Source organism: Athene noctua, chromosome 7, assembly GCF_965140245.1.
Source record: "Athene noctua chromosome 7, bAthNoc1.hap1.1, whole genome shotgun sequence".
NCBI classification, from domain to species: domain Eukaryota; kingdom Metazoa; phylum Chordata; class Aves; order Strigiformes; family Strigidae; genus Athene; species Athene noctua.
The window spans coordinates 27030648-27055878 of record NC_134043.1 but is presented as its reverse complement, the minus strand read 5'-3'; the positions used below and the strand labels follow the sequence as shown (position 1 = coordinate 27055878).

The 25231-nt window shown below is 45.3% G+C and overlaps 1 protein-coding gene across 1 annotated transcript in view; it reads right to left on the bottom strand.

Annotated features, from left to right (window-relative positions):
• Positions 1 to 7607: 7607 nt before the first annotated feature.
• Positions 7608 to 25231, bottom strand: part of ADARB1 (adenosine deaminase RNA specific B1) — an 89024-nt gene continuing 71400 nt past the window's right edge. Inside the window, exons 9-11 of the mRNA XM_074910216.1 lie at positions 22629 to 22810; positions 14648 to 14826; positions 7608 to 13936 (exon numbers count right to left, since the gene is read on the bottom strand). Of these exons, the coding sequence (XP_074766317.1) occupies positions 13760 to 13936; positions 14648 to 14826; positions 22629 to 22810 (538 nt within the window). The 3' untranslated portion in view covers positions 7608 to 13759. The remainder of the gene's footprint in view (positions 13937 to 14647; positions 14827 to 22628; positions 22811 to 25231) is intronic.

Below are 25231 nucleotides of genomic sequence, written 5' to 3'. Positions count from 1 at the left end.
CTATGTGAGCTGCAGATTGTGCATAAACTCTGCTGTTCCTTGGGGGAGTCTTCCCCTTTCAGATAGTAATTTATGAACATTAAAATTGCCAGTGCTCGATAAAGAAGAGGAGGTGGTGTTTCTACCTGAACACCAGCTGCTTCTAATAGCAGTCTCAGTGGGCCTGTGCTGAGAGAGGCACAAAGATGGGGCTTGTAGGTTGGTAAAAGAAAGGTTGTTCCTTCTTAAGTTTTACATTCACAAAGGAAACTTGTTTTTTCCCCCATCATTCTCCCAAAGGCCTCCCATCAGTTGGACTGATGCAAAAGTCAGCACCCTTTGGGGATCACCCAGTCACTGAATTCAGTGGTGCTTTGCTTGGGAGCATGCTAAAAGGCCTTTCAGCTTTCCACATCCATTAAATGCATTGTCCCAGTAATTTGACAAGTGAATTTTCTGCATTTCTGCTTTCAGTTTATACAAGGGAGTAAACTGAGGACAGTCGCAGACAGCAAAGGTCATGGGGCCTCGACATAGTGTGTATAAGCCCTGGCAGCTGGGCACCTTGCAGGTGAGGTGGTGCTCTGAGGGAGGCAGCTGGCTGGTGCTACAGGGGAAGAGCCTGTGGGAGGTGGAGGGAAAGTGTGACTCTCGTTTGAGGAGGGGTTTGTATGAGTACCAGTTCTAGCTCTTGCAGTCTCCTGCTATGTAGAATTGACTGCTCCATTCTGTGCTTCAGGTGGGTCTTTTGCCCTGCAGGTCAACACGGCTCTGTTAAGCAGGAGGAACCTTTTTTCAGAAGTGGACTAGGAGACAGATTTCAAAAGGGGAAGCAGACATTTTTCCTTCAAGTCAGTTTTACCAGATTACCTTGGTGATAGCTGTCCCTTCACCTGCTCTTTCCTCTTGGCTTGGGTAGGAACATACACAACCCACCTGCACTGTGCCTTGGACATTTCACAGATGCTCCCAGACAAGGAGGTTTCCTCCCATGCAGCTGCAGCGGAAGCTGTGAAATCTTTTCCAGCAGTAGGAGCAGCAGCTCTTCTGTTCTTACCAGCTGTTTATTGTATCTCCAGGCAGCGGTTGAGCCTCTCTGGCAGCAAAGGGGCAGCCCAGCATTACAAAGCAGTGCCTTTTCCCACCAAGTCTAATGTCGTTTAGCCTGTGTGCCCTTTAAAGCGACGGTGGCATTTTATGTGTATTGTATACCTCATTGAGAAAAATAAAAAGCTTTGTAGCATTTTATGTGACGTGTCCGTAACCGTGGATTTTGCTATCTCTTGGCTCCCTAGCATCAGCCTCCAGTGTAGGAGAAACTGCATGCCCCAGCAAGGTTTTTTCATGGTCTGTCCCATGAGGCACTTCATTAGCGAGTGTAGCTGGTGTTACCCTTACTGGCACGGGGAGATGTCACTGGTAAATCCCATTGCCCCCCACTGCACGAGGGGTGTAGACAAAGAGGCAAGAGGCCAGAGGAAGGCTGCTGAAGCCAGCAGCAACTGGAGCACAGGAGGAGAAGAGGGGAGAGTTTGGCTTTTTCAGCCTGGAGAAGGTGAAAGAGGGATCTAACTTGTCTTGTGCTACATCAAAGGGGTCTCAGGAGGGCCTCTCTCAGAGGTGCACAGCAGAAGCCCAGGCACAGCTGGCCACCAGGTAACTTGTGGTTGGGCACAAGGTGCAGTCTCTTGTGCCCAGGAGCTGCGCAGCCCGGGGACAGGGCCTGGAGGGGAGCAGTGGCTCTTCGGCCCTGCTGTTCCAGCCTTGCTGGAAGAGTCAAAGGCAGTGGAGGACAAGCTCACGTGCAGTAGGATGTCATTTCTATCCACCTTTCTGGCTCAAACAGAAAATGGGGATCAGAGAGATGAAAGCAGGGTGACAGCTCCCAGGGTCAAGGGTTTCCAACAACACACCTTCCCCCTGAATCCCTGTCATCATCATCATCAAATGCTAGAAGGGTGACAGCAGTGGCTGAAAGGGTGGGATTTGCTTCTTGTTTCTTAAATCCACAAGATCTTGAGACGTGACTATGTTTGCAGTGACAACATATTTACAAACATATGTATGTACAAAGAAAGATACATACACAGTGATGCACGTATACATAACCACAGCACCTTTTATCTGTCAATCTGTGGCAAAACATCTATTGCCCGGTAATTCTATACCTGCTGGTGTTCTACCACTGGCTGCTGTTTTCTGGATTGTAGAGCAGGGAATTGAGCAGAGCAGACTTTGTTAGCCCATTGCATGGGAAAGCTTAGAAGATTTGTATCCTTGGCAGTAATGCTGTTACATTCCATTTTTAGAGTAGATGAACTTACAGGATCAGTTTTGTCTCAGTGTATGGTGGAGGAAGACTCATCAATGCAAAACCAAAAAGAGCAAAAGTTCTGCGAGATGCAAGAATATCCACAGAGAGTATCACGACAAGTTTTTCTCTCTACCTTCAAGGACAAGCATCATGTGTCTTTCATCTGCTCCCATTCCTTTCCACAGAGGAAGTTTTAAAGAGGGAGCGAAACCTGAAGCACAGCTGCCATCATGTCCTTTGCACGGCCATTGTAGGAGCCTGCTGTATAGGTTTTTTATTCCGTACGTCATTTCTCAGGCTGGCCACTGAGCACCCTGGCTACCAGCATAGCCTTTCTGTCACAAGGTGGAGACAGTAGACCAGTCTGTGACCAGCCCCAGATCCAGACCTGCCGCTCCACACTGGACCAGAGCAGCTGTCCCCTGCAACCAGCACTGGAGTAGGGTTTGTTGGTACATGTAAAACCTATGAATTATGAGAGTGTGTACAGATTACCGTAACCAGCCATGGATCGATTCTGAGAGCGCTGGATGGTGGGGCAGGGGTTATTTTTCTTCTTTTAGTCAACAATTTCCTTTGGGGGAGGAAAGGAGTAAACTAATGGCTACCAGGCATGTCCATGGGTCTGCATGTGTGTCCTTGTAAGCGCTGGTATTTATTTTTAAATGTGATTAGAAAGAAGTCCATGTGCATTTCCTTTCTCTATAAAACTGAACTCAGAATGTTGCAGCTCTCGCCCTCAGCACCTCGCTGGCTGGCTCCTGTCACTCAGCTCCCATTGCCCTTCCCAAGCGGGTGCAAGATGGTGTGGCTGTGCTGCTCTGTCACCCTCTGTCTCTGGACACCACAGCGTTTTTACATGGTAGCCTCCTGGGGCAGGGGCAGCCTCCTTGCTCTCGGAGCAGACATCCCTCTCGGCTGCTTGCACCTGGGACCCCCATGTGTTAGGCTCCGGACTTCCTTCCCTAAGTGGTCTCAAATGGGTTGTTGCACCCACGGGGGACTCTCAGCTGTAGTGCTGGGGGTTGGGAGGTGGCAAAGCCATGGCCAGGATGCGGCTGTTTAACCAGGCTCGGCTGATGGAGCATTTCTCTGCTGTCTGTGGTTTTCTGTTAGGGTCCATGGGCACTTTTAGATTAAAGAGCTGGAGGTGGGGGTGTCCATGTCACAGTGAGTGCTTACTCTGGGTGCTTCTATGATCATGTCAAAGCTGCCCTTGTTCCCCTCTAGCTCGTCACCCAGTTCTTGTGGCAAAAGACAAGCAGCTTCAGTGCCTGTGTGACCGAGGCTGTGGGGACAGAATGGCCTGGAGCTGGGGGCCGTACTCCATCCACCCCTTGCCACATGAGACATGAGCACTGCAGAGCAGGTGCCTGGGAAGAAAAAGCTTTTCCTCTCCTTTCCTCTTGCTCTCACAGGCCAGCAGAACAGCCAGCGCCTGTGGCCAGGCCATGGGCTATGGGTATGTCTGGCGCTGCTGCCAGCGGCTGGAAAACGGCCACAGCTGGTCACTCTCTCCTGAGGGTCCCAGTTGCTTCAGGGTCTGGGTTTTCCAATGTTTTGTTTCCACAATGGAAAGACACACAGATGAGGTGATGGAGCAGGACTGTTTATTCAGGGAAGAACACAGGGAGGTCCTGGGATCAGCTCCCTGGAGAGTCCAGCAGCACAGCCAGCCATGGTCCCAGAGAAGAGGCCTCCACTTTCACACCTTCCAGAGCTGGTCTTGCAGCACCAGCAGCCTCAGTCTGGAAGAAGGATTTTTTTCTCTGCAGCTCTTAACAGGAATAGGGTTTGAGCTGCCAGGTTTGAGATGGAGAGGCTGATGTCATTTGTCATGCCGTGAAGGGCTGGAACAGAGCCAAGGTCAGAGCCTGGATCTGTGGGGACCCCAGGAAACCCGCCCTGCCAGGGCCACCCCACTCAGCTCTTCTCATGACCAGGAGGCAGCCAACAGGATCAGCTGGAAGGTGCTGGCCATGAATACCGCATGTGCCCCTGAAACCTCTCCCTGCTCTGCCCACGCCACCCCTCGTGCACAGAGAGAGAAGCCCTCCCCAGCCGGGGCAAAGATCGCATCTCCCTGACCAGGGTCTTCCCTCCTCCTTGCCAGCCCCTGCTGATGCCTCGCTGCCCGCACTCAACCTTGTAGATGACCTAGTGCTTCTCCTGCTGTTCTCTCATGCTGCCGGGGAGCCCCAGGCAGGCACAAATCCCATCACAAATCCCACTGGCCCCTGGTTGGGGCTGAGCCTGGGGCCTTCCCCAGTGTGATGCTCAAGCCAGGGCTGGGCGAGGGCAGCGGGGAGCCCCATTGGGTCGTCCAGGCTCCGCAGCAACAGAGCCCGATTCCTGCTGCTGCTGATTGGCACAGATCCTGCCCACAGATGATTCTGTGACTCTGTGAGCCCCCCACAACGCCCAGACAGCAGCCAGCTGGTGTCGGGGTTTGGAGGGGGTGGAGGGCTGGGGGCTCCCTGCTGGGCTGCAGTGCCACCCTGATGCCAAAGCCCAGCTGGGCCGGGGCTCCGTGGGCACCACCGGGCTTGGCGAAGGAGAGGAGCCTGGAGAAGAGCCCAGGGGGCCGCACGCCTGCGGGAAGGGAGCGTGTGTGGGGTGCAGGCCAGCAGCGACGGGCTGCAGCAGTGGGCAGGGACACAGCTGCCAGCCCCATACACTGGGCACTGAGGGCAGGGGGCTTGTCCAGGCGGGGTCTGAGGCTTCAGAGCCATTCTTACCAGGCACTCACCATCCGCCCGTGTCCCTCTCCAGCAGCTGCCTGAGCTTACTCTTCTTGAAACTTGGTTGCTTGAAGCAGGGTTTCCTGAGGGGCCAGCAGGCACTGGGAGATGGCACTGCTACCCAGGACACACAACCTGCATCCCCTGCACCCGGGCAAGGCTCAGGGCCTTTTCTGGCCCCTGGGAAGAAGCAGCAGTGGGTCAGCAGGTTCAGTGCTGGGCAGAGGAGTCAGTCCCCACCTCGGACACTGGTGCTGGCAGAGCAGTGGGACCAAGGTTCCTCCAGAGCTGCTGCTCTGTAGCCAAGGCCAGGAGAAGGCTGGAGTCTGCAGGGTGCCAGGGCAGGAGGCAGCCGAACCATCTCTCACGGGGACACCAGCAGGACGTGGTGCCAGTTCCCTCCCCATGACTCTCCCACCCCCAGGGTACTGGAGGATGTGGTGGATCCCAAACCCTCTGTCAGGGGCTGTGCCCCTCTCCAGAGCCCAGGGCGCTGCATGGGACAGGGTGATGCAGTGAGAAGGGCATCTGGTCCTAGAGGGTCCCTGGGCAGAGCACGGGAGCAGCAGAGACTGGGAGTCCTCACACTCCTGTGGGCACCGCTGGGAAGCCCACGGGGACTGCAGAGCTGAGGTCTCTGTGGCCAGAGATGGCTGCTGAACTGCGCAGGCGCAGGCAGTCTGGGAAATGCTCCCATGGTCACTGGGAGCAGAGTGGCCTCGTCCTTCCAGTCTCCAGCCACCACCCTCCTACTTTCATTGCAGAAGGAGGAAATCTCTGCCCTCCCTTAAGTACTCCTGCCAAGTCTGATCCAATAGGTCTCCGAGCCAAGATGGTCCCAGCAGATGACAATGTCACCCGGCTGGACAAATCCCAGTGTCGCCAGGCTGTCAGGAAACATCCTCACCAGGAGCTGCGCTTGGGTCTGGTACCTCTCGATGTGGTGCCACTGGTCAGGCAGGGAGACTAGTGGGGACAGAAGCAGATGCTAGGAGGAGGAATCATTCTCTGCTCACTGGCCTCATCTGCTGGAGGAATGTGGCCCTGTTGTTATGTGGCAGCTCAGATGCCAGACCCAACCAGCTCACTCATGCTCATGGCAGCGGGCAAAGGGCTCAAAAATCATGTCCATCATCCACAAAGCTGTTGCCTTTCTTGGTGGCACAGAAACAAGACGTGGCTTGGAGCAAACTGCCTGGAGCAAAGTGGGTGGGTCATGCCGTGCCTTTGCCAGCCCCATTGCTTTGCCATTCATGCTATTCCCACTATCCAGCATCACCCAATTTGTGGGGACCATGGCACACGGTCAGTAACAGTACCCATCAAGCCATCATCTCAGAATCCATTTTCACAATGATGAAGTTTTCTTTGGCATGTGTATGGTCTTTGCTTTCACTTGTTCGTAAGGAGCTTACATGGGGTCTTTCCAAAAAGGGTGCATCACCCATGCAGGGATCTCCCATTTTGCTCCTTCTCCCACCAAACTGTTGAGCAGATAAACCAGGTGAGAATACCAGCCTGAAGGCCACCATCGACATGAGTCCCACAAGCTGATTGTGGAGCTGAACTGAGATGGATCTGTCTCCTTTTTAGGATGAATTTCCTCCAAGCAGGGTCAGATGAACTCTGTCGTCAAAACTCACGCTGGTTTGTGCCTGGAAGAGTGTGCAGGGTGAGCACCATCTCTGGCCAGTGAGCTCCACATCTGCCTCCGGAGGCCGGGCTGCATGCAGAGGTCAGAGGGGCCCTGCCCTGCCCCAGCCATCGCTGCAGCCCCTGATCTGAAAGGACATTTGTGCAGCTGGTCAACAGAGTGGACGCCCGGATCTTCCACTCCTCTACCAGGGCACTTCAGCCGGGGGAATGTCCCAAGGGCTCTGCCGGTGGTTTCTGGATGCTGCCGCAGAGGTGTCCCTTGAGCAGAATGCAAGGGCAGCACATCGGCGACCAGGCTCTCTCCCTTTGCCAGGACAGATGCTAAGGGTGAGCACCAGGAGGTTGGGCTTTTGCTGTCCCCAGCACCAGGGACCTGGGTCCCCACCCCACACTGCGGTAGCGCTGGCACCCCACAGGGCTCACCCAGCCCACCCAAAAGCGGGGCTTGAGGCTATGACCGTGTGCAGGATCCAAACCCAATGGAGGATGTGTGCTCAGATGAAAACCCTGGTGACCCCCTACGAGTCCCTAGAAGTTAAGGAGGGACACATCCACTTGGGATTTGAGTAAACAACTGCAAACAATTTTCCAAAAGCAGCAGCCACAGAGCCATCCCCGCACCCAGCCACGTGTCCCTGCTGGAGCTGCAGACCTGCCGCATGTTTTGGGCAGCAGCAACACCGCACCCCGGCAGCGGGTTGGTGTCCGGGGGGCAGGGAGGGCAGCTCCTACCTTCAGAGCTTCTCATTTCCAGCTGCAGGCGCCTGCGCTCCCCAGGCACTCCCGCTTTCTCCGCAAGGCAGCACCGTGTGCTCCCGAGCGTACAATCCTTTTCTCCCTCTCTCCCTGCAAAAGCTGCGATTTCAAGATCAAATGGGCAGCTTCAGAAATACACCCTCAGCTTACTTCCTCACTACCTCTTTAGGATGTAACCAAAACCACCATTTTAAGGGCACACAGTATTCTGTGACGCTTCGCTTATTTTTTTTCTGCCACTAGCAATATCAATATACAAAAACAATGATGAAACTTATCAATGATATAGCTCTTTATATTTTCAAATCTCTGTACAAACATTAATTAAACAAAGCAAGGTAGTATGCAAAACAGTCATTGCTTAGAATAATCGACCGATGAATTGTGCTTTAGCGGTGACACTGGGATAGGAACGTGTACCTTGAGGAAAGTGACAAACCAGAGGTAAAATGAGGTCTTGTCTTCAAAGTTGTGATTATGAATGGAGAAAGTAACTGTCGAGGGCAGTATCTGAGAGTGTTCACTAATATCCTTACACCAGGTATGTAAAGCTAATGTATTCACACTATCACACAGGAAGATTGGGGAAGAATAACTGTTAATGCAAATAATATACAGCAATATTATATATATATATATATATGTATAAATATATATTCACACACACATTTGATCTTAAATTTCTTAAAGACGTCTCAGCCGGACTACAACAAAAATGATATTGGTATGGTAACAATGAAGATATTAAAAATGTGAAAAAATACTGCGGTGACCTCAACTATGGATCTTTCCCTCCAGAGAATGGAAATTCTTTAAATCATTACATCTGCTGGGACTGGCTGCCCTCTGTACTGAAGCAAACACATCTCTTAATTCCTCTTTTCCAGAATGACTGAAGAAAACAAAACATAGCTACCCATAAAACTCATTCCTGCACATGCAAATGCTGTTGGCACAACTAACGGCCCATTTATTAACAAGTGATGGGACAGACCTTTGGCTGCAAAGGTTCTGAAAAACACCATATGTTGACGGGATCCAAGGAGAAACTCCAGTCCTATCTGCTCTCCACCAGCTATAAACGGTTCAGGATTTCAGTCACAGCTTGGTTTTTGCACAGCTTGTTGTCAGTTTGCAATGTTCCTACCACAACCAGCTCAACAGAAACAACAGAAGTTGTTTTATCAGAAGCACGGTACCAGCTTCAGCACGTGGTACTTCAGGACCTTAGTTTTATGCGCCTGAGTGTGTTCCGGGGACAAAGACCTGCCTAGTGATGAACCACCACACATCCTGTGGCTGTAAACACCCAACCTGTCTGCCACAGACACCCATGCAACCTTTCTTCCCTGGGGGTCAACCCAAAATCATTGCAAATACTCTAGATCAGTTGTTTCCATGCAGGAATGGCAGCAAGCCCAACATACCCTAAAAGCCTTGAATTTACAGACAACTGGGGCCCGCCTGTGCTGGGATGTCTCTGGGAAAGGGGAGTGGGAACAATTCCTTTGGCCCATGCTCCCCATCTCCTGCCCAAGGGCCTCTCTGCTGGAGAGCAGGAGGGAGCAGAAATCCCACCCTGTGCCATCATTCCTGCTTTAGGAACTAGAGAAAGCAGCAATTTCAGCTTCTCCCGCTCCTCCTGTCTCAGTCAGGTGAGGACGCAGCAGCGGCTGCAGCATGTCAGGCTGAGCCAAGCCCAGGCCCACGGCACTGGGGCACAGTGGGAACCTGGCCCTGCCCCAGCTCCCTCCCAGCCCCACAGCACCCAGGCCAGTGTCCCTTGCCAAAATCCACTTCATGCACCTTTCAAAACCTGTGCCTCTGGGAGCTCCAGGTAACCCTGCGATAAACACCAACTCCTCCTCAAACAGGAGCACGCTAAGTAAAGATGCAATCTTTTAAACTCGAATTGAATAAAAATCTTTTAAACTCAACTCAACCTGGTATTAGGAAAAAAAAACAACCAACCAACCAAAACAAACACACAGCAATTCTGAGACAGGATAATTACATTTTATACATTTTATTTCTGTGGGTTCTTAAGTTTTAAATAACATTAGACATTTTTGTTCTGACTTTATTATCTCGATTGCAGTTCTTCCTTTTCAGTAAACTTTGGGATAATTTTCACAGTGGACATTTTATGATGATAAAAATGCAAGGAATTCAAAGCACAGCTTCTCTGCAATCGTGAACCTCCCAAGCATTAAAGCCTAACTTAAGGAACAGCAATAATGATCTTCATTATTTAGAAAACCACTGATATTACAAAAAAAAAAAAAAAAAAAAAAAAAAAAATTCAATTATGCCGTGACTGAGCAATTCTTAGATTTTATTCTCAGTTCCTGGTTGGTTATTTTTTTAAAAAAAGACAGCTTCGTTTCAAAAGGCAGCACTACTCTTCCATGAGACACACTCTGTGCTTTGTGCTACCAAGCACTCTGAACCAACAGCCTTATTTCATGCACGTTTTCACTGAGAGAGCAGGATGAGATTTATTTTTTTCCCTTGGGTCAACGGCACTCTTGAGCATCACAGAACTGAACTGATAAAATGCAACACCAGCTCTGAGATCCTTAGACTTACAGCTGCAAATTATTTTAGAGGACATACAGAGTAATAGCACACAAAAATCTTCTACTCTTGAGTCTCCTGTGCAGTAACTAGTCATGAAAAGATTTCTCTAAGATGAGAAGATCAAAATCACCAACCATACAGAAACGCCGCTGCTGTCCATCCCTAAGTAGGCAGAGTCACGATTACCATTCACTAGCTATAGGAGGGCGAGCGGGGCTGCGTGGACATCCACGCTAACAAGCTCCTACACACAACACGCTTCATACACAAGCAGTGAGAAATAATCTACAGTTATTACTACCAGGTCCTGAGTACATCCATAACCGATATTTCAAGTGTTAACCTTTAAGCCCAAATTTTCTTAAAATGATCCTGCAGAACATATATATTTCAAACATCTATATTTAAAATTATCTATTTTACTAACCTACAAACTTCATTATAGCTAGACTATCTGGAGAAAAACACCTTAAATTAGATTTCAAGTATTCATCAACATTAAAGTTGTCACTCTTGAAGTTCTTTGAAGATCCTGAGACAAACACTCATACTCAATCAAAAATAAGGAAAAAAAAAAAAGTTAAAAGAACCAAAGCAGCTCGCAGAGCAGCATTGCAAGTCCCTGTGCAGGCCAGCTCCTGTCCACTCAGCCCAGGCTTTTCAGACCAGACCGCTAAGTCTCGCAACCCATTGGGGAGACTTGCAGCTCCCAACAGAAAGGTCCGCCACAACATTCAGCAGCTGCTGGAAGCTGAGTTACCTTATCTTTTGCAGTCACTTGAAATTATATACATCACTATCCATTCCATTCTTGCTTGGTGACAGTGATTTGTGAGGAATACAGAAGCATCAACTGATTGCAGCATCAGCAATCCCAACTTCTTTCCACATATTAACTGCACAAAAAGGAACAAGCAAGTGAAGGAAGCCAAGCAGTATTTTATTGACTCCCAGAAGACAGATATGGACTGCATACAACCCTGGAAAACTTCTTACTTTTTAAAATCCCAGAATTATAAACAAGAGAACTCATTCCTCATAAATAACCTGACACCACTCCTTTGTCAAGAGGTTTTGCCATGGAACGTATTTCCTTTACAGTTTAATTTCAGTCATTCTATTCGAACTGCTTAAAAAACTATGTCTATAATAATAATTAAATATATTGCTCATATTTGTGACTTCATAAAAAAAATAGTTTGAGCTAATACTTTCCTAGTCATCAAAAAAATCCAGAGAGACACCAACTTTTGAATGAGCACTTCAGAAAGATGGGTAAAAATAATGTGCCGAAAATTATCAACAGACTTTATTTATCAATAGACTGAGCCCCTTAAAAATGTGTATTTCATCTGAGAGCAGTAATGATTTCAAGAAAACACATACAGTGCAACCAGCTTTCCCTCAGTCCTGCAGAAACCTATACATGTATTCAACTACAGCCACAAAAGAACTTCTGCAACGTGAACGAGACAAGGTTGATCTCAAAGGCAGATGTCCAAGTACTTGCAAAATCTGACCACACACAATTAAATTCCTTTTATTTTTAGAAGGTCAGCCTAAGCCTCAGTCAGATGACAACCACAGAAGCCTTGTTGGGCTCGGAGAGGCCATGGGATCACTTCTGGTTTTAATGAGAAGCAGACAGGATGGCTTAAGTTGACAATGAAGCTGAATTAACACAGCTTTCAACATTTGTTCCTCTGGCATCTGGAAAAGGCAGTAACCTCTGGAAGCATCAGACTTTTCCGAGGGGACCACCAGGCCACAGACTTGCTTGCCTTCCTACAGCAGTGCTTGCTATTATCCACAATACATTGCTTTCACCTCAATGCATTACTTCCAAGATGCTAACCCAGAGGCTTTGACTTCAACTTGAACTAAATGATCAAAGCTTGATAATTTTTTGAAGCTGAAAATGGGTTCCTACTTGAGCAATAACAAAGAGCACATCTCCTTGGCATGCATGATTGGCCAGAAGGGGTTTTACATCAAAGTCTCCAACACCCCAAGTATTTGCAAACCCCCAGGAGATGCTGGGGCTGAGGTACTCCAGTTACAGCTTTGGCCATGAAGCTGGCTGCAGGGACCCATGCTCCACTCCACTGCCTCCGCAGATGTGCCAGCACAACTCTAAACTGGACCTCTGACCCAATGTGGGTCTAAAAGTAACCCTTGAGTTCAAAGCATGGACCAGCCCGCTGATCCAATGTCCCACACAGCACAAGCAAGGGGTGGTGAAGTGGAGCGGAGGGGCAGGAACCAACAGCTGCAGCAGTGGTGCACCGGTTTGTCAGGTGAACTCCCATGTCATGAACCATCACCTTCATCGTTTGCAAACGGAACACGGAGGACATCTGAGATGCTCTTCAGAAACCACAGGTGATACCTGGATGGGCACGAGCCAAGGGACATGTTTGGAAACACACTGTAAGCAGAGAAGCCATACCAGATATTGCCTCACCCGCTCCTAAACGTCATGTACTAAAAAGTGTTTTTAAAAGTGCCTTCTATATACCAGTTAATCAAACTGAACTCACAATATTTCCCTTCTATGTTACATTTTTACATAAAGCAGAAGTGTCTACACCTTCAGGAAAAACACCTTTCTAAGTAACTGTCAAAACAAACAAAAGCACATTTGAGAGCAACTTACCTAATTAGCTTCATGAAGATCATCACACGTGTAAAGCCAAAAGGCAATGAAATCTCAGAGACACGATAACTTGGGTGAAAGCAGATGTAACTCACAGGAAAGAAGTTTTAACAACTTTCTGTCCATACAAGAGCTTTTCATTTCTGAGAGGAGGGCAATAAATACCCAGCAAGTGTCTGGTTTTGGCAATTCAGGCTTAGTGCCCTTAAAATGAGCTTTTTTTTTTTTTTTTTAAAGTTGTCATATCACTGTAACAGTTACGATCGTATCCCGATGAGTTCCTGGGATATACAAATCAGCTACTTCTAAACAAGTTTCTGCATGTTATAGACTAAACTTCTTAACTTACAAATAATTATTTTGCTGTTTCCAGTTTACAATGGTAAAAAAAAATGAAGACTTCACAATGTGTATAAATGGGAGGTAAATGTATTTTTAAAAACAGAATAAAAAGCTGCATGTTAAAAACTGGGTCACAGACTAATAAATACATACACCAAAGACATGAAATTTTCAGCAGCTGGTTTTAAAGAGCAAGGAAGTGGGGAAAAACTAGCTGTCCAGACTCCATTCTGGCTCTGTGGTCTATATGCTAGAAATAGCTGCACTTCAAATACAAGTTAACAGAGGAGTAGAATCAGCTTTGTCACCTATTTTCTTTTTAAAAAATTAAGCTACTTCCTAAAAGTGTGGTGTAAAACCTAGAGAAACTTTCATTTCTTCATGCACTTGATGACATTGAATTAAAAAAAAAAATCTTTTAACCCAGAAAAAATGAGTCATTGTATACTGTAAGGACAGCCTTACTGCAAGTTTTCTACAGTAAAAGTATTTCTAGAAATACACCAGAAATTACTTTGCCATAACAAAATATACAATTATGTGTCAGATCATCATTGATTTTCAATACTTAGGCAAAACAGAAAGTTACTATGAAGTTTCAAAAAAACAAAGGAAAAAGCCCAACTCCAAACAGTAAAAAGATGTTTTGACAGCTGTGGAGATGCCAGAAAGCAATGCTGGACACCAGGAATTTCCAGAACAACCCCCTTTCCAAAGTGATGTGCAGTCTGTGAATTAGACCGTGAGAGAAAACTGATCCTGTTCTATGGGCTTCTCCACCCAGGCTCCGAGTCCTGCCTTCAGGAATGCTTTAAACAAACACTCTTTGGCAGTTTGATACTCAGTGGCTCCTTGCTTGGTTTCGTGGTACAGGTTAGGCTTGAGGATCTTTGAGCGCAAGCTAGAGGAAAGCTGTGTGGGTTAAAGACGAGAAAAGAAGAGAGACAAGAAACTATTAAGCCAAACAGTTTGAGAGTGACTGAGTTATTAAAACGACTATTATTAAAACAAGTTAATGAACCACTAAACCAAATGTTCAGGCAAAGGCAGGGAAGTACACAGAACTGTTCCCAATGGCAAGGTTTGCCTCTTGCAGAGCGAGCCCTTCCCCAGCACCGTGCCGTGTCACGGCACGGCAGAGGCACCCCTGGGACTAGTCTCACCTCAGCCAGCCTGCCTTTCGCTGTCTCTGGACTATCAACTTCCTTCAGTGGAAGAAATCGAAATCCTGAAAAACTACTGACAGATACTTTCTTGTAGCTTTTCATTCTAAGAGAGGACAGAATGAAATCCTAGTAGGTTCTTGACTGCAGTGAAACTGGGATTATCCTTCCAAATGAGTTAAAATGAGAAGGCAAGCTCAAAGGAGATAGCACCCTTTGTTTACTTAGCTATAAACCAAGGGTTATTAGAATGCTTATACACATTTTGGACCAGACATCATCAAGATAAACACAGAAGAATAACAAACACATCGTTCTTTTCCATTACTACATGGAGCAGTGGCTAACATCAGGCTCAGTTTAAAACAGGCTCAGAAAACGGCTCCTGAATACAGCAAGCAGCATGCACAGATATTTCATTAAGAATTAAGTGGAAAATCTAGCACTCTGGAAGACATACCTTTGCATGAATACGCATCCAGCGGCTGTAAAAAGCATGCTTACAAAGGCGAGATGCACGGCCCATCTCATCTTTGCCGGTTGTAGCATTAATAACTTCAAGACCAGTGTCTCCTACTGTCCAGTTCACACTGAAGTTTGGTGCTTTCCCTGGCTGACGGGCTTCTGCATTGCTAATACCTGAAAGAAAAGCGATGTTTAATGACAACAGTAAATACTAACTCCTGATTTTTGTTTTTACTGAGGAGTAAGCTGTACAGCACAGCTACTGAAATCCCACTGCTAAGCTAAGACTGCTGTCTGACATGCGGATCTGTGATTCCAAGGACATTTTCCTGCAGATTTTTCACTGACTCGTGGAAATACCACCATGCACACATCTCATTCTCATCCTGGCTAAAGTGCTCGCTCCTTCTGTCCCTCCTAGCAGGGCAAGCATGCCCTGCTGGAGCCATGAGAAACCAGCCTCCTCAGCAGGGGGGGCTGCGGAGAGACCTGTGGCAAGGGTCCGTGGGGACAGTAACATGAGCACCTTGTCACATCCATCTCAGGAGGATCTAGTCTTGCCTACAGGGCAAACCAATGACCTAATTATTAACCTGCAAATAATTATGAAGCAGAAAAAAAAGAAGTTGCTCCACTCCTGCACAAGAAACCTCTGCTCTCAGAGCTCACTCAGTAGCAGGACAAGGCAAATGTAGGAAAAAAGCAGACACTGTGAGGTTTTGACAGGTGTAACTCTCCAGTCAATTCCCTTTCACTCTGAAGCTGTAAAAATTTAGGTGCGTATTGCTTATCTCCTTTCAAAACGGGTGTGAAACTACAAACCCTTGTCATGTTTCAACACTCAGTTACAATTCAGCCAACAACTCTGGACGGCATTCTTATTTGGAGAGGTCGTGCTTATTTAGAAGTGCCTGCAACGTGCTTTTCCACTTTCCCTCATAAAAATGGAGTTGAGTCAGAACAGTGATACGAGATGGTAGTATGCCTCACCAACTAAGGATCTATTTCCTCCTTCTTACAGACTATGCTGGGGCACAGTGTGACCGGCACAGGCAGCGGCACTGATGCTGTGGGCATCCAAATTAGACAAAATGAGCCCCATCTTCAGCATCCTCTGCAGAAAGCCAAAACCAGCAGACATTTCTTTCCGCATAGATCTGGCTGTGCTTCAGCTGCCACCCCACTTTACGTGCCCATTGCTACTTACAGTGCCCAGAAATGGCAAACTGCAGGACTCAAGAAAGAATGTGGGTCATTTTTCTCAGATACTAAATTGCGTGACAAATATGGCTTCATCTCTGCTGATGGAGAAGAAAAGCCACCAGAAGTCTAACCCAAGTGCAAAGCACGGCTGGCTGGCTGCCCAGGCTGCCTGGGGCAGGATTTATTCCCCCACGGCACCCCAACATGCTGCAGAGACACACTGTGTGTAACGACTGCAGTACCATGCTTGAAGATCACAGCAGGCGCTGCCACCCACGTGCAGCTCCTCTCCTGCACGTGCAGCAGGACGGCACCTGCAAGCAGCAGCTAGGGCCAGGAGCTTAGGTTGTGTGTGCTATAGAAAAGCTGAGGAGCACATCGGATTTGATCCTGCAGACGTTACAGGGGTGGCAAAAATCTGCCCTTAAGACGTCTCAGTTGTTTCACCAGGAGAGAACAAAGGAACAGGGCAATTTCTTCTTTCCAATCAATAAAGATTGCATTTTTACTTTAAGGCAACTCTCACTGAGAACCTATTTCAAATCTACTCTGAGGTTATGCTAGGTCCTACACTTCATAAAATCTAGCAAATTTGTATAAATCGAACATAAGCGTTACAGCAAGATGCACTTCTTGCTGATATTTGAAATACAGTCTAATGCACCCGAGTGCAGGACTGACTCACTTGGCCCGGGTTTCTGGGCCCAGCGCTGAGAGTGTGAGGCCTATGAGGTCTGAATGACACAGTGAAATTCAGTTTGTTTACTATAATCAATTCCTCATTTCATAAATAAACATTTTGAAGTATCAATTATATTGAACTTCCTGAAGCTGTTGAATTTTTACACCTGGTTTATGTCAACCTGGTCACTACGACTGTTAACCAGTAATTAAGTGAATAAGTAAATAATAAAAAATAACACTACCATTCCACATTTTCTTAAAATACAAGTTTAAAAAATTGAGAGTCAGAACAAAAGTTTCCTGGAGAGCTCTTTTCTGATTTCTTTTTGGAGAGGTGCACGCAGGAGCTGTAATACAGCAGTATGCCATGGATCTACACCCACTGATCTGTACATCAGTGAGCAGGGATGTGGGACCCACACACTGACCCATCTGGGAGGGCAGACAGTGGTCCCTGCTGAGCAGGTACCATCAAGAATATCACTCAAGCAATGCTCAAGGAAGACCCAGCAGGAATAGGGCTTTATGACAAGAGGAGAGTTGAAAAGTCTTCATCGCAACAGCTGTGGTCCTTCTGAGGCGTGGGAACAAACATGTGCATCACACCTCCTGAAAACAGGAGCTGGTCACGCACCACACAGCTTGTCTTGTGCCACTGAAGTGCAAACACTGCCACTCTGACGCATACAACACAAGGCTTGAACCTGAACACCTAATAAATTGTAAATTTTGGGTACACACAAGACAAATCTCAACTCTGAGTTTCCAAAAGCATGTAAAAATCAGGCTGCTTTGTGAAGCTTATGCGAAACAGACCCCTGCTGATAAACCTCTTAATCAAAAATTGATTTTACCAAAACCACCGAAACAAGAGGGCTAAGAAATTGCCACCACATGACAGGCAGATCAGTCATATTTTATCTTTATTTTAATGACATCTATATTATTGCTTTTGTTCCATATACTGCTGAACAAGTACAGGTATCAGATATAGTTCATCGAGTACTACAAAACAGCATTTGCTCCTGCTGTATCAGCTACTCAGACACCTGTGACACCACAAACCAGGTGTCAGCTACTCAGACACCTGTGACATTATAAGCACCCACACAAGCAAATCAAGTAAAGATGAGGAAGCTGAACATCCAGTATGCATTACATTTCCATGGCAATTATACAATTGCATTCCTTGGGTTATTTTGATGAATTAAATAAATTACAAAAAAACAGACTCAGAATTTCAAACAAACTTAAATAACAACACCCTGTTCAGCTGCTTAATTATCTGCATGAACCCTGCAGAGATGGCCTGAAGGTGGATCATGGGTAGCACAGACAGAGAATAAAGGTCATCTCAAAAGCAAAGCATCTGATCACACTCTAGGTGGATCTTAACTCTCCCCTCAAAATCTAGACGTGAACATAGCACGATAAGCTGAAACTAGTAACAGGAAAGAAAGCTAGGATAGAAAGTAAAATATTTCATTCTCCTTTGAAAACTCATATAACTAAGCTATTTACAGAACATTGCTCAGAACTTATTGCTGAACATTATTATAATGGGGTATAATAAGCAAAAGCAAAGGTCACAGCTCTTTGTGCCAGTGCTTATATAAATAATAAAGCTTGACAGTTCTTTTGAGGACAGAGCTCAAAAAAGCTTCATTAAAAAAGGACATAGGGAGCTGAAAAACACCAGTGTGAATGGGAGGACAAGGTACCAAGGAAACAGCCAAAAAAATCACCAAAGGTTCTGCTGAAGGATTTATTTTTGTTAAAAAAAAAAATGTGGACAACAGTCAGAGAAGTGCTGAGGCATGAACATTTACAATAACCATTCTTGCCGTGGTGATTAAAGTCTTCTTATGTACAAAAACCGGAAGAATGTTTTACAAAAAGGGTGGGTGGGTTCCCAGGCTGGAGCCCCTCTTCACAGGCAACGTGCCAGAGGAGCCACCTCAAATTGAGGTGTCAGTAAAAATAGTTCCAGGATATGCCTATGAAGTAAGCAAACACCAGTTACAGCACCCAGACAATATTCAACCGCATTCAAGGAAACTAAAGATGAGGCAGCAGGAACAGCAGTTGTGATATATAACCTCTCAAACGACGCAAGTTCTCCAGAACATCTCCAGAAAGGTGGCCAACGAGACTCCAATCTTTAAGGAGTTTAGAGGTGTGCCAGGGAGCTACCAGCCAATAAACATGACATCTGCACCAGGAAGGCTGCAGGAACTATGATACCACACTACTAGGTACAAATGTAAATACAGCAATACTGTGAAGGACTCCACAAAAACCTGCCTTTTGTAACTGAAGACTGGAGGTGGCCAGTGTGACACAAATTCTTGGAGAGCCCAGCAAGTAGAAGGCCTGTTCGTTCAATGTGTACCTTAAAAACAGACTTAATGGACACCTGGATGAAGACAGTCTCCTTGGGAAGAGCCAGCACAGCTGGAGACCTTCAAGCTCTGTGCAGACTGTGATAGTATGTGTGGGAAAAAAATGAGGTGAATAAGCTTGGTGATAATACTAAATTATTTAAGAATATTAAGAGAAGAAACTGCAAAGAGTAGCAGAAAAAAACCTCACAACACTGGGTGACTTGGCAACAAAAAGGCAGATTAAATTCCTCACAGATAAACAGTAGGTAATACATATGAGGAAAAAGCAAAGCAATTTTGTATAAGGAGTGGTGGACTTGGAGCTGGATATTAGCGTTCAGGAATGAGATTTTCTAGTATTCAGTTCTACCAAAAGGTCAGGTCAATGATCAACAGTAATCAAAAGAAGCAAAGTAAATGTTAGTAATTGTTACTGAAAGATCATGGAACTGAAGAGAATATCATGGTGCCACTATATAAGTAAGCACTGCTGCTCTATCAGGTGCTGCTCCAGCCTCACTAGCTCAAAAACATGATTGTAAAATGGAAGGGATGATCCTTATGTGGAAGGGTCTCCATGCAAGGAACAAGAAAGCAGACTTTTCAACTTTCAAAAAATAAGACATGTAGGAATATTGCAGATACAGAAAACCGAGCATCATGACAAGTGCCATGACAACTGCTTATAGCCTGTATCATACAGAGTGCTGAGGAACATCTAATTAAATTAGCAGAAAGGAAATTCCATCGTAAAAATCTTTACATGTCCTACAGTCCTCCTTACTAAAGGAGGCTGCAGATGGTAAAAAGTTTAAACGAGTTCAAAAACCAGGAGTTCATGAATGATTTCTAACCACAAGGATCTTAATACCTGACTCAGGATGTCCCTGATCCGCAGGTTGTTGCTGTGATTCTCAGGAGGTATCTGCAGAGGCTTACTATTTCCTTTTGCTTTTCACTGCCTAACTACCTGTGGAAGAGCGTACTGCACTGGATGGATTGTATCTTAACATCTTGGTTTTACCTAAGCCAGTTCTTATGCTGGTGACAGCAGATGTGACACTGCTCCAGGATGTTTCAGCCAAGAACCAAAATAGGAAATACCTGTCAGCAGCACCATGAGGAACAGGTCAAAACCACCATAACGTCATTTCTGACAATACTCTGGTAAAAGACAGGAAGGTCTAGAGAAACTAAAGCATAAGAAAACTATCAACTGACCAGACATTAAAACAGGGAAAACTTTGCATTTGCTCACTTGTATTTAACAACTTTTGCTCTCAAGGATTTTCAAGGGCTGATTTTCTGATTGCTGAGCTCTGCCAACCCTACTTCCACCCTGGGTTAAATCCCACAATGTCTTCAAAAAAGAGTCTCTGCAGATTACCCTGCAGACTGGCATTTGTTATTGGCTGATGTATACAAACAATCATCCACATTCTGTTTGATTGAGAAATTGACCCCTTTTCAGATTATTCTAGAAATTCACAAGATTCAAACCTGTCTTCTCTTCAAGTGAGCTGGCCAATTCTCAGGGAGAGCTCATGTGACCACAGTGCTGCAGCATGCTAAAGGGATCCCAAAAGGTTGGGCCCTGCGACCAAAAGGCTTCCAAAAGTCAGCATGGGGAGGGAGTTTTCTACCAACATACAGATTTCCAGCATCCCCTGGCTGAAAATCAGCTATTCTGATATGCATGTTTACATTTGACTTGCTGGGAAAAGGAGGTATAAGTAGAAAAACTCCTATGAGGAAAGAAAGATGATTAGAAGAAAATTTTTAGTGGTTAGGTAACAGTAACTCAGTCTGATTTAATGCAATTGTTCCTCCAGACATAAAACTTGTTTTATGAGACAAAAAACCCCACAGTTTTTACAATACTTTCTCAGTTAAACACGTGAGACAGTGGAAAAGACAGCTATCCTCTGGTAGAAATGAGCCACCATCACGCAGCTCTGTGTGTGTACCAGGAGGAACACAGAACTGGGGACAGGCACTTCTGTGGTGCTTATCCCAGGCAAGAATACACTGTAAAATGTGTGAATAAAAAAGCAGATGGGTAGCTACATAAATGCCCCAGCTGAATCCAGCAGCATGGGTCAGAAGACTAGTTTTCAAAACTGAACCAGTAGAGAAAAAAAAAATAAAATCTATCAACACAATTCTCCACCCAACCTCCCAAATCAGCTTCTCGTACAACTTTGAGACACGTATTTTCATGAAAACCCTACAGCTGAGAACACTTCTGAACTCTCTCTGCTGCTTAGTGAGTCCCAGCTGAACTGTTTAAACAGATGGTGCTAGTTCATGGCAACTAGATGATAACAATATTGCAGAAAGATAATTTTTAAGACAAGGCACTATTATGTGCTGTGAAAAGGATAACAAAAACTCCTCCCACCCCACCTGAAACCTGCTGTCTTGAAGAACTGATAAAAATTCTCACAAATCAGGCAGAAAAAGACCATATAACAATTTAATATTTGGTGCTGTGAGTGTTGTAACTGTTATTTGCTAATACAAGGACAAATACATTACTTAACATTTTAATATGTTCTGGCTTAGGGAATCCTTACTAATTGCATTCTTATCTAAAGAAATGCTGGTTGTTCAATATGATCTTTTCTTCACTCCCTCCCTAAATCTGTTTTAAAAATTCATGTCAACTTTAAACATGCTTTAAAATACTGAGCTTTTTCTTCCCCTTGAAAATAAACAGACACATGCCAAAAGCCAAGCTCTACAGAACAAAGCAATGCACGCAACAGAGGAAAGATAAGAGATTTCAGTTTTAGAGCTTTCACAGCATTGCTGTAACTAGCAGTATTAGACTTTAAGACAGTTTAGAACTTTTCTTTGAAAGTCACAGCTCAGTTAGGAGTTATGAGCTGTTAATTCAAATACTGCCATTCCTCTTAGCCCCACTAGAGCCTAGGATCAGCACAATGCCAAAGAACGGTACTTAAATTTTCAACAGCAGATGCAAAAGACAACCACTAACTACACCAGCAGGGGCTTGCCATATTGCTGTCTGTCAGATATATTTAATACTCTATTAAAAATATTCCCAAAGAATGTGCCACTGGGCTCTGAATGCAGCATTTCTGCATTAATCTACAAAGTGGAAATTAAAATTATTACTGGGTCATGCAAACAAGTTGGGTGCCATGCTAATTAAAGCTAATGCTGCATCCAACAGAGATTGATGATAAAAAGAAAATACAACCAACGGCAGCTGAGATGTTCTCTCCATCCATATTTAGTTGGTTATTGATCTAGAATTTGTGAATCAAATGTGTCTATCTTGGCATACTGATTAATGACGGCGGTTCAACAAATATCTGCAATGGCAAGAGAAGTGACAGTGAGAGCTAACACACTATTTCAGGGGTGGGAAGAGGTTTCACTAAGCCGGGCCCTTCAACTTGCCTCACATATTGCTAGGGTATGCTCCAGACAGCAATTATGTGAACCCACATCCAAAGGTTCATATTCTAGTTCTTTCCACCTTTTAACTCGCGAAGGGTCCTTGCTATGGTATTTCTGACCAAGTATCTATCTTAGATTTAGACCATAACTTTACTGTTGTAACCAGAAAGCAGTTTACTCACAATACATAATTTGCAAGGTTTTGAGAACTGCAAAATCACATTGCTACTGGAACAGACTTAGTTACCGGCACGGCCTTCTCCATTAGATACTTGCCACTAAGTAAAGGTCTGTTGAGTGTATAAAGAGGTGGTAGATCTTCTATCTCTGCTATCCTCTGGTATACGGCTCTGGATAGATGATCCCCATGATATAAACTCCCCAAGATGATGCTAGAGAAGTAAATTGGCTCCACAAAGAGGCTAAGTAAGGCTCCTTGAATACCCAATACGTTCCACCTAAGAGGGAGGGAAAAACAAAACAAAACAACAAAAAAAACACTTTCTTTTTAATGGAACAAGTAACATCTGCCGGACATAATAGCAGTCAATCACAATGGATCAGACTTTCAACCCTTCCTCTTGACTAGCATATGACTATGGTAGCATAGCTGTGACACCTGCCAGAATTTCAGAGATCAGCTTACGGGATGCTCAGCAAAATCCTGAGTAAGAAAACCTACAGTAACAGGTCTGTTGTCAGCATCCACTGCAGAAGCAGACTCCATAACTTTAATTCCCCCCTAACACGTCTGGTGATGCATTTTCCAGCACCCTAACGCCAGATGGACAGGATCATTCAACGGGAGAAAGCCAAACAGTGAGATCCTCTGTCAGAAACAGTAGCTGATGCCTCCAAAAGACACCCAGCAGTGGGCAAACTGTCCTTGCCAGAATACAAGAAGGGTTGTCTCTGCAAGACCTCAGCACCTCAGCACCATAAGGGAAAGCTTGTCCATGACACCCTAGCTGAACTGTCCACATCCTGCTGCCAGAAAGGATGTATGTAGTTGCTTGCAATACCCATGGGCACGGAGAAAACTGAATCTGAAAACTGAAAATATGCAAAGAGTGCATATAATACCCTTTGCTTGCTTTAGCTGCTTTATAGACTCCAACCATAAATCCCTATGTGCACCACTGTGACCTACCCTGGATCAGGTCCGGTGACAGGGATATAGCAAGCCTAGGAGCAAAATACTCAAGTGGTTTTGTAGCTGTGTTTGTTTGATCAAGTTTTGGCTCTCTATCTGTACGTAACAGTCATACAAAGTACTTTTTAAAACCTCAAAGTCTCTTGCAGAGTTTTTCAGTGTCCTTGTATTTGAGGTTTACTAGCAAACAGCTTGGCACTGTTAAAATAGCATACTTGAGTACAACTGCAACACCCAGACACAAGCAGCAGGAAAGTTTCTTTGGTGCTTCAGTAAAACGGATGAGCACAATGGAAACTCATATAGAATGGCTGTCCTTATTAAAAGGCCCATCCTAAATCACACTGCCAGGTTCCCCTAGGGCAACAGGGAACTCTGGTATTGCTACCAGAGTTTCTTGCAGCTCATGCTGGGGTGGCATGGCTACACATCACCATCAGTTCTGCTTAGAAACTAAACAGCACAACTGCTTCACTGCTGCAAAAACTGAACTATACATTTTGGCTACAAGACTTGCAAAACGTTTTTTTAAAAAAAGGGTAAAGAAAAATTGCAATCCAAGGAAACAATTTCTTTGCATATCTTTACTGAGGATGAAAATGGAGGCAATGTGCATTAGCTTACTCACCTGTCATTAAAAAAGCTGGCCCTAATGATAAGGTATATTTTACATTGAATAAAGGCGTATTTTGTATAACATTGAAAACGCAATCAGAGACCAAACATCAGAGTAAAGATATCAACCAAAAAATTATTACTTCCCAGGGCTAAGATATCTTTCTGAGGACCTTACCATGACTAGAATTTTGTAAGCACAGAGGTGTTTTAAGTGCTGAATTAATAGCATTTTCTTGTTATTTGCAGTATTACCTACATCAAGCATAGAGAAACACATGACCTGCTACAGATAATATTACAGAAGACTAAGAATTCAAGACTAAGCATTGCAAACTGGGGTCTTACAAGCGTCTCTGAAACTTGCAGACATAAAAAACAAGCTTTCTTCAGTGAGGTACATCACATTTTACTTTTCATGAACCGTACTTGAGTGACAGATGGACACTTTTAAGAAGGCCAAAGTGTTCCTCTGGCAAGCCCTAGCTTCCTAAATGAAAACCTTTGCCAGGCCCTTTTCCTTGCTTCAGCCTCTAGTATTTCCAGAGCTTCTGTTTTGCTGCTTCCTCCCACACTTGGTGAACTTCTCTGGCACAGAAAATGAAAGCTGAAGTTTGTCTTGCTCAACTTCTTTTGATTAAAAGAGGAGTGTGGACACCTGAAAGAGCTTCTGCAAGGTGAACTGCATGAACTGGTATTACAAGAATTACTCTGTGCCTGCCCACACGCCTGCCGTCTTGCTGGGGTATGCTGCATCATGTTTATCTCTGTGGTACGTGCTCACGAGCGCTGAGTTCAGAGCAGCTGGCTTGCTGCAAGGACGAGGTTTGCAGAAACCATTCACACAACCAAAGCCCCAAGCTCTTAATACTGATTAGGCTTATAAAAGTAGCTTGACATTTCATTTGTTATAATAAAAAGAACATACCTGTAGAAAGGTATACATGTATCAGAAACTGGCAGTAGCACAGAGATAAGCATGAAACCCAACTGCAGATTATCACAGAGTCAAAAGGGAAGACTTCATAGACTTTCTTGTTGTTGCTTTTTTAAACTGTACTTCTTTCTGTCAAACTAATTCCTCACTTCTATTAGCACATAACACTAAAAT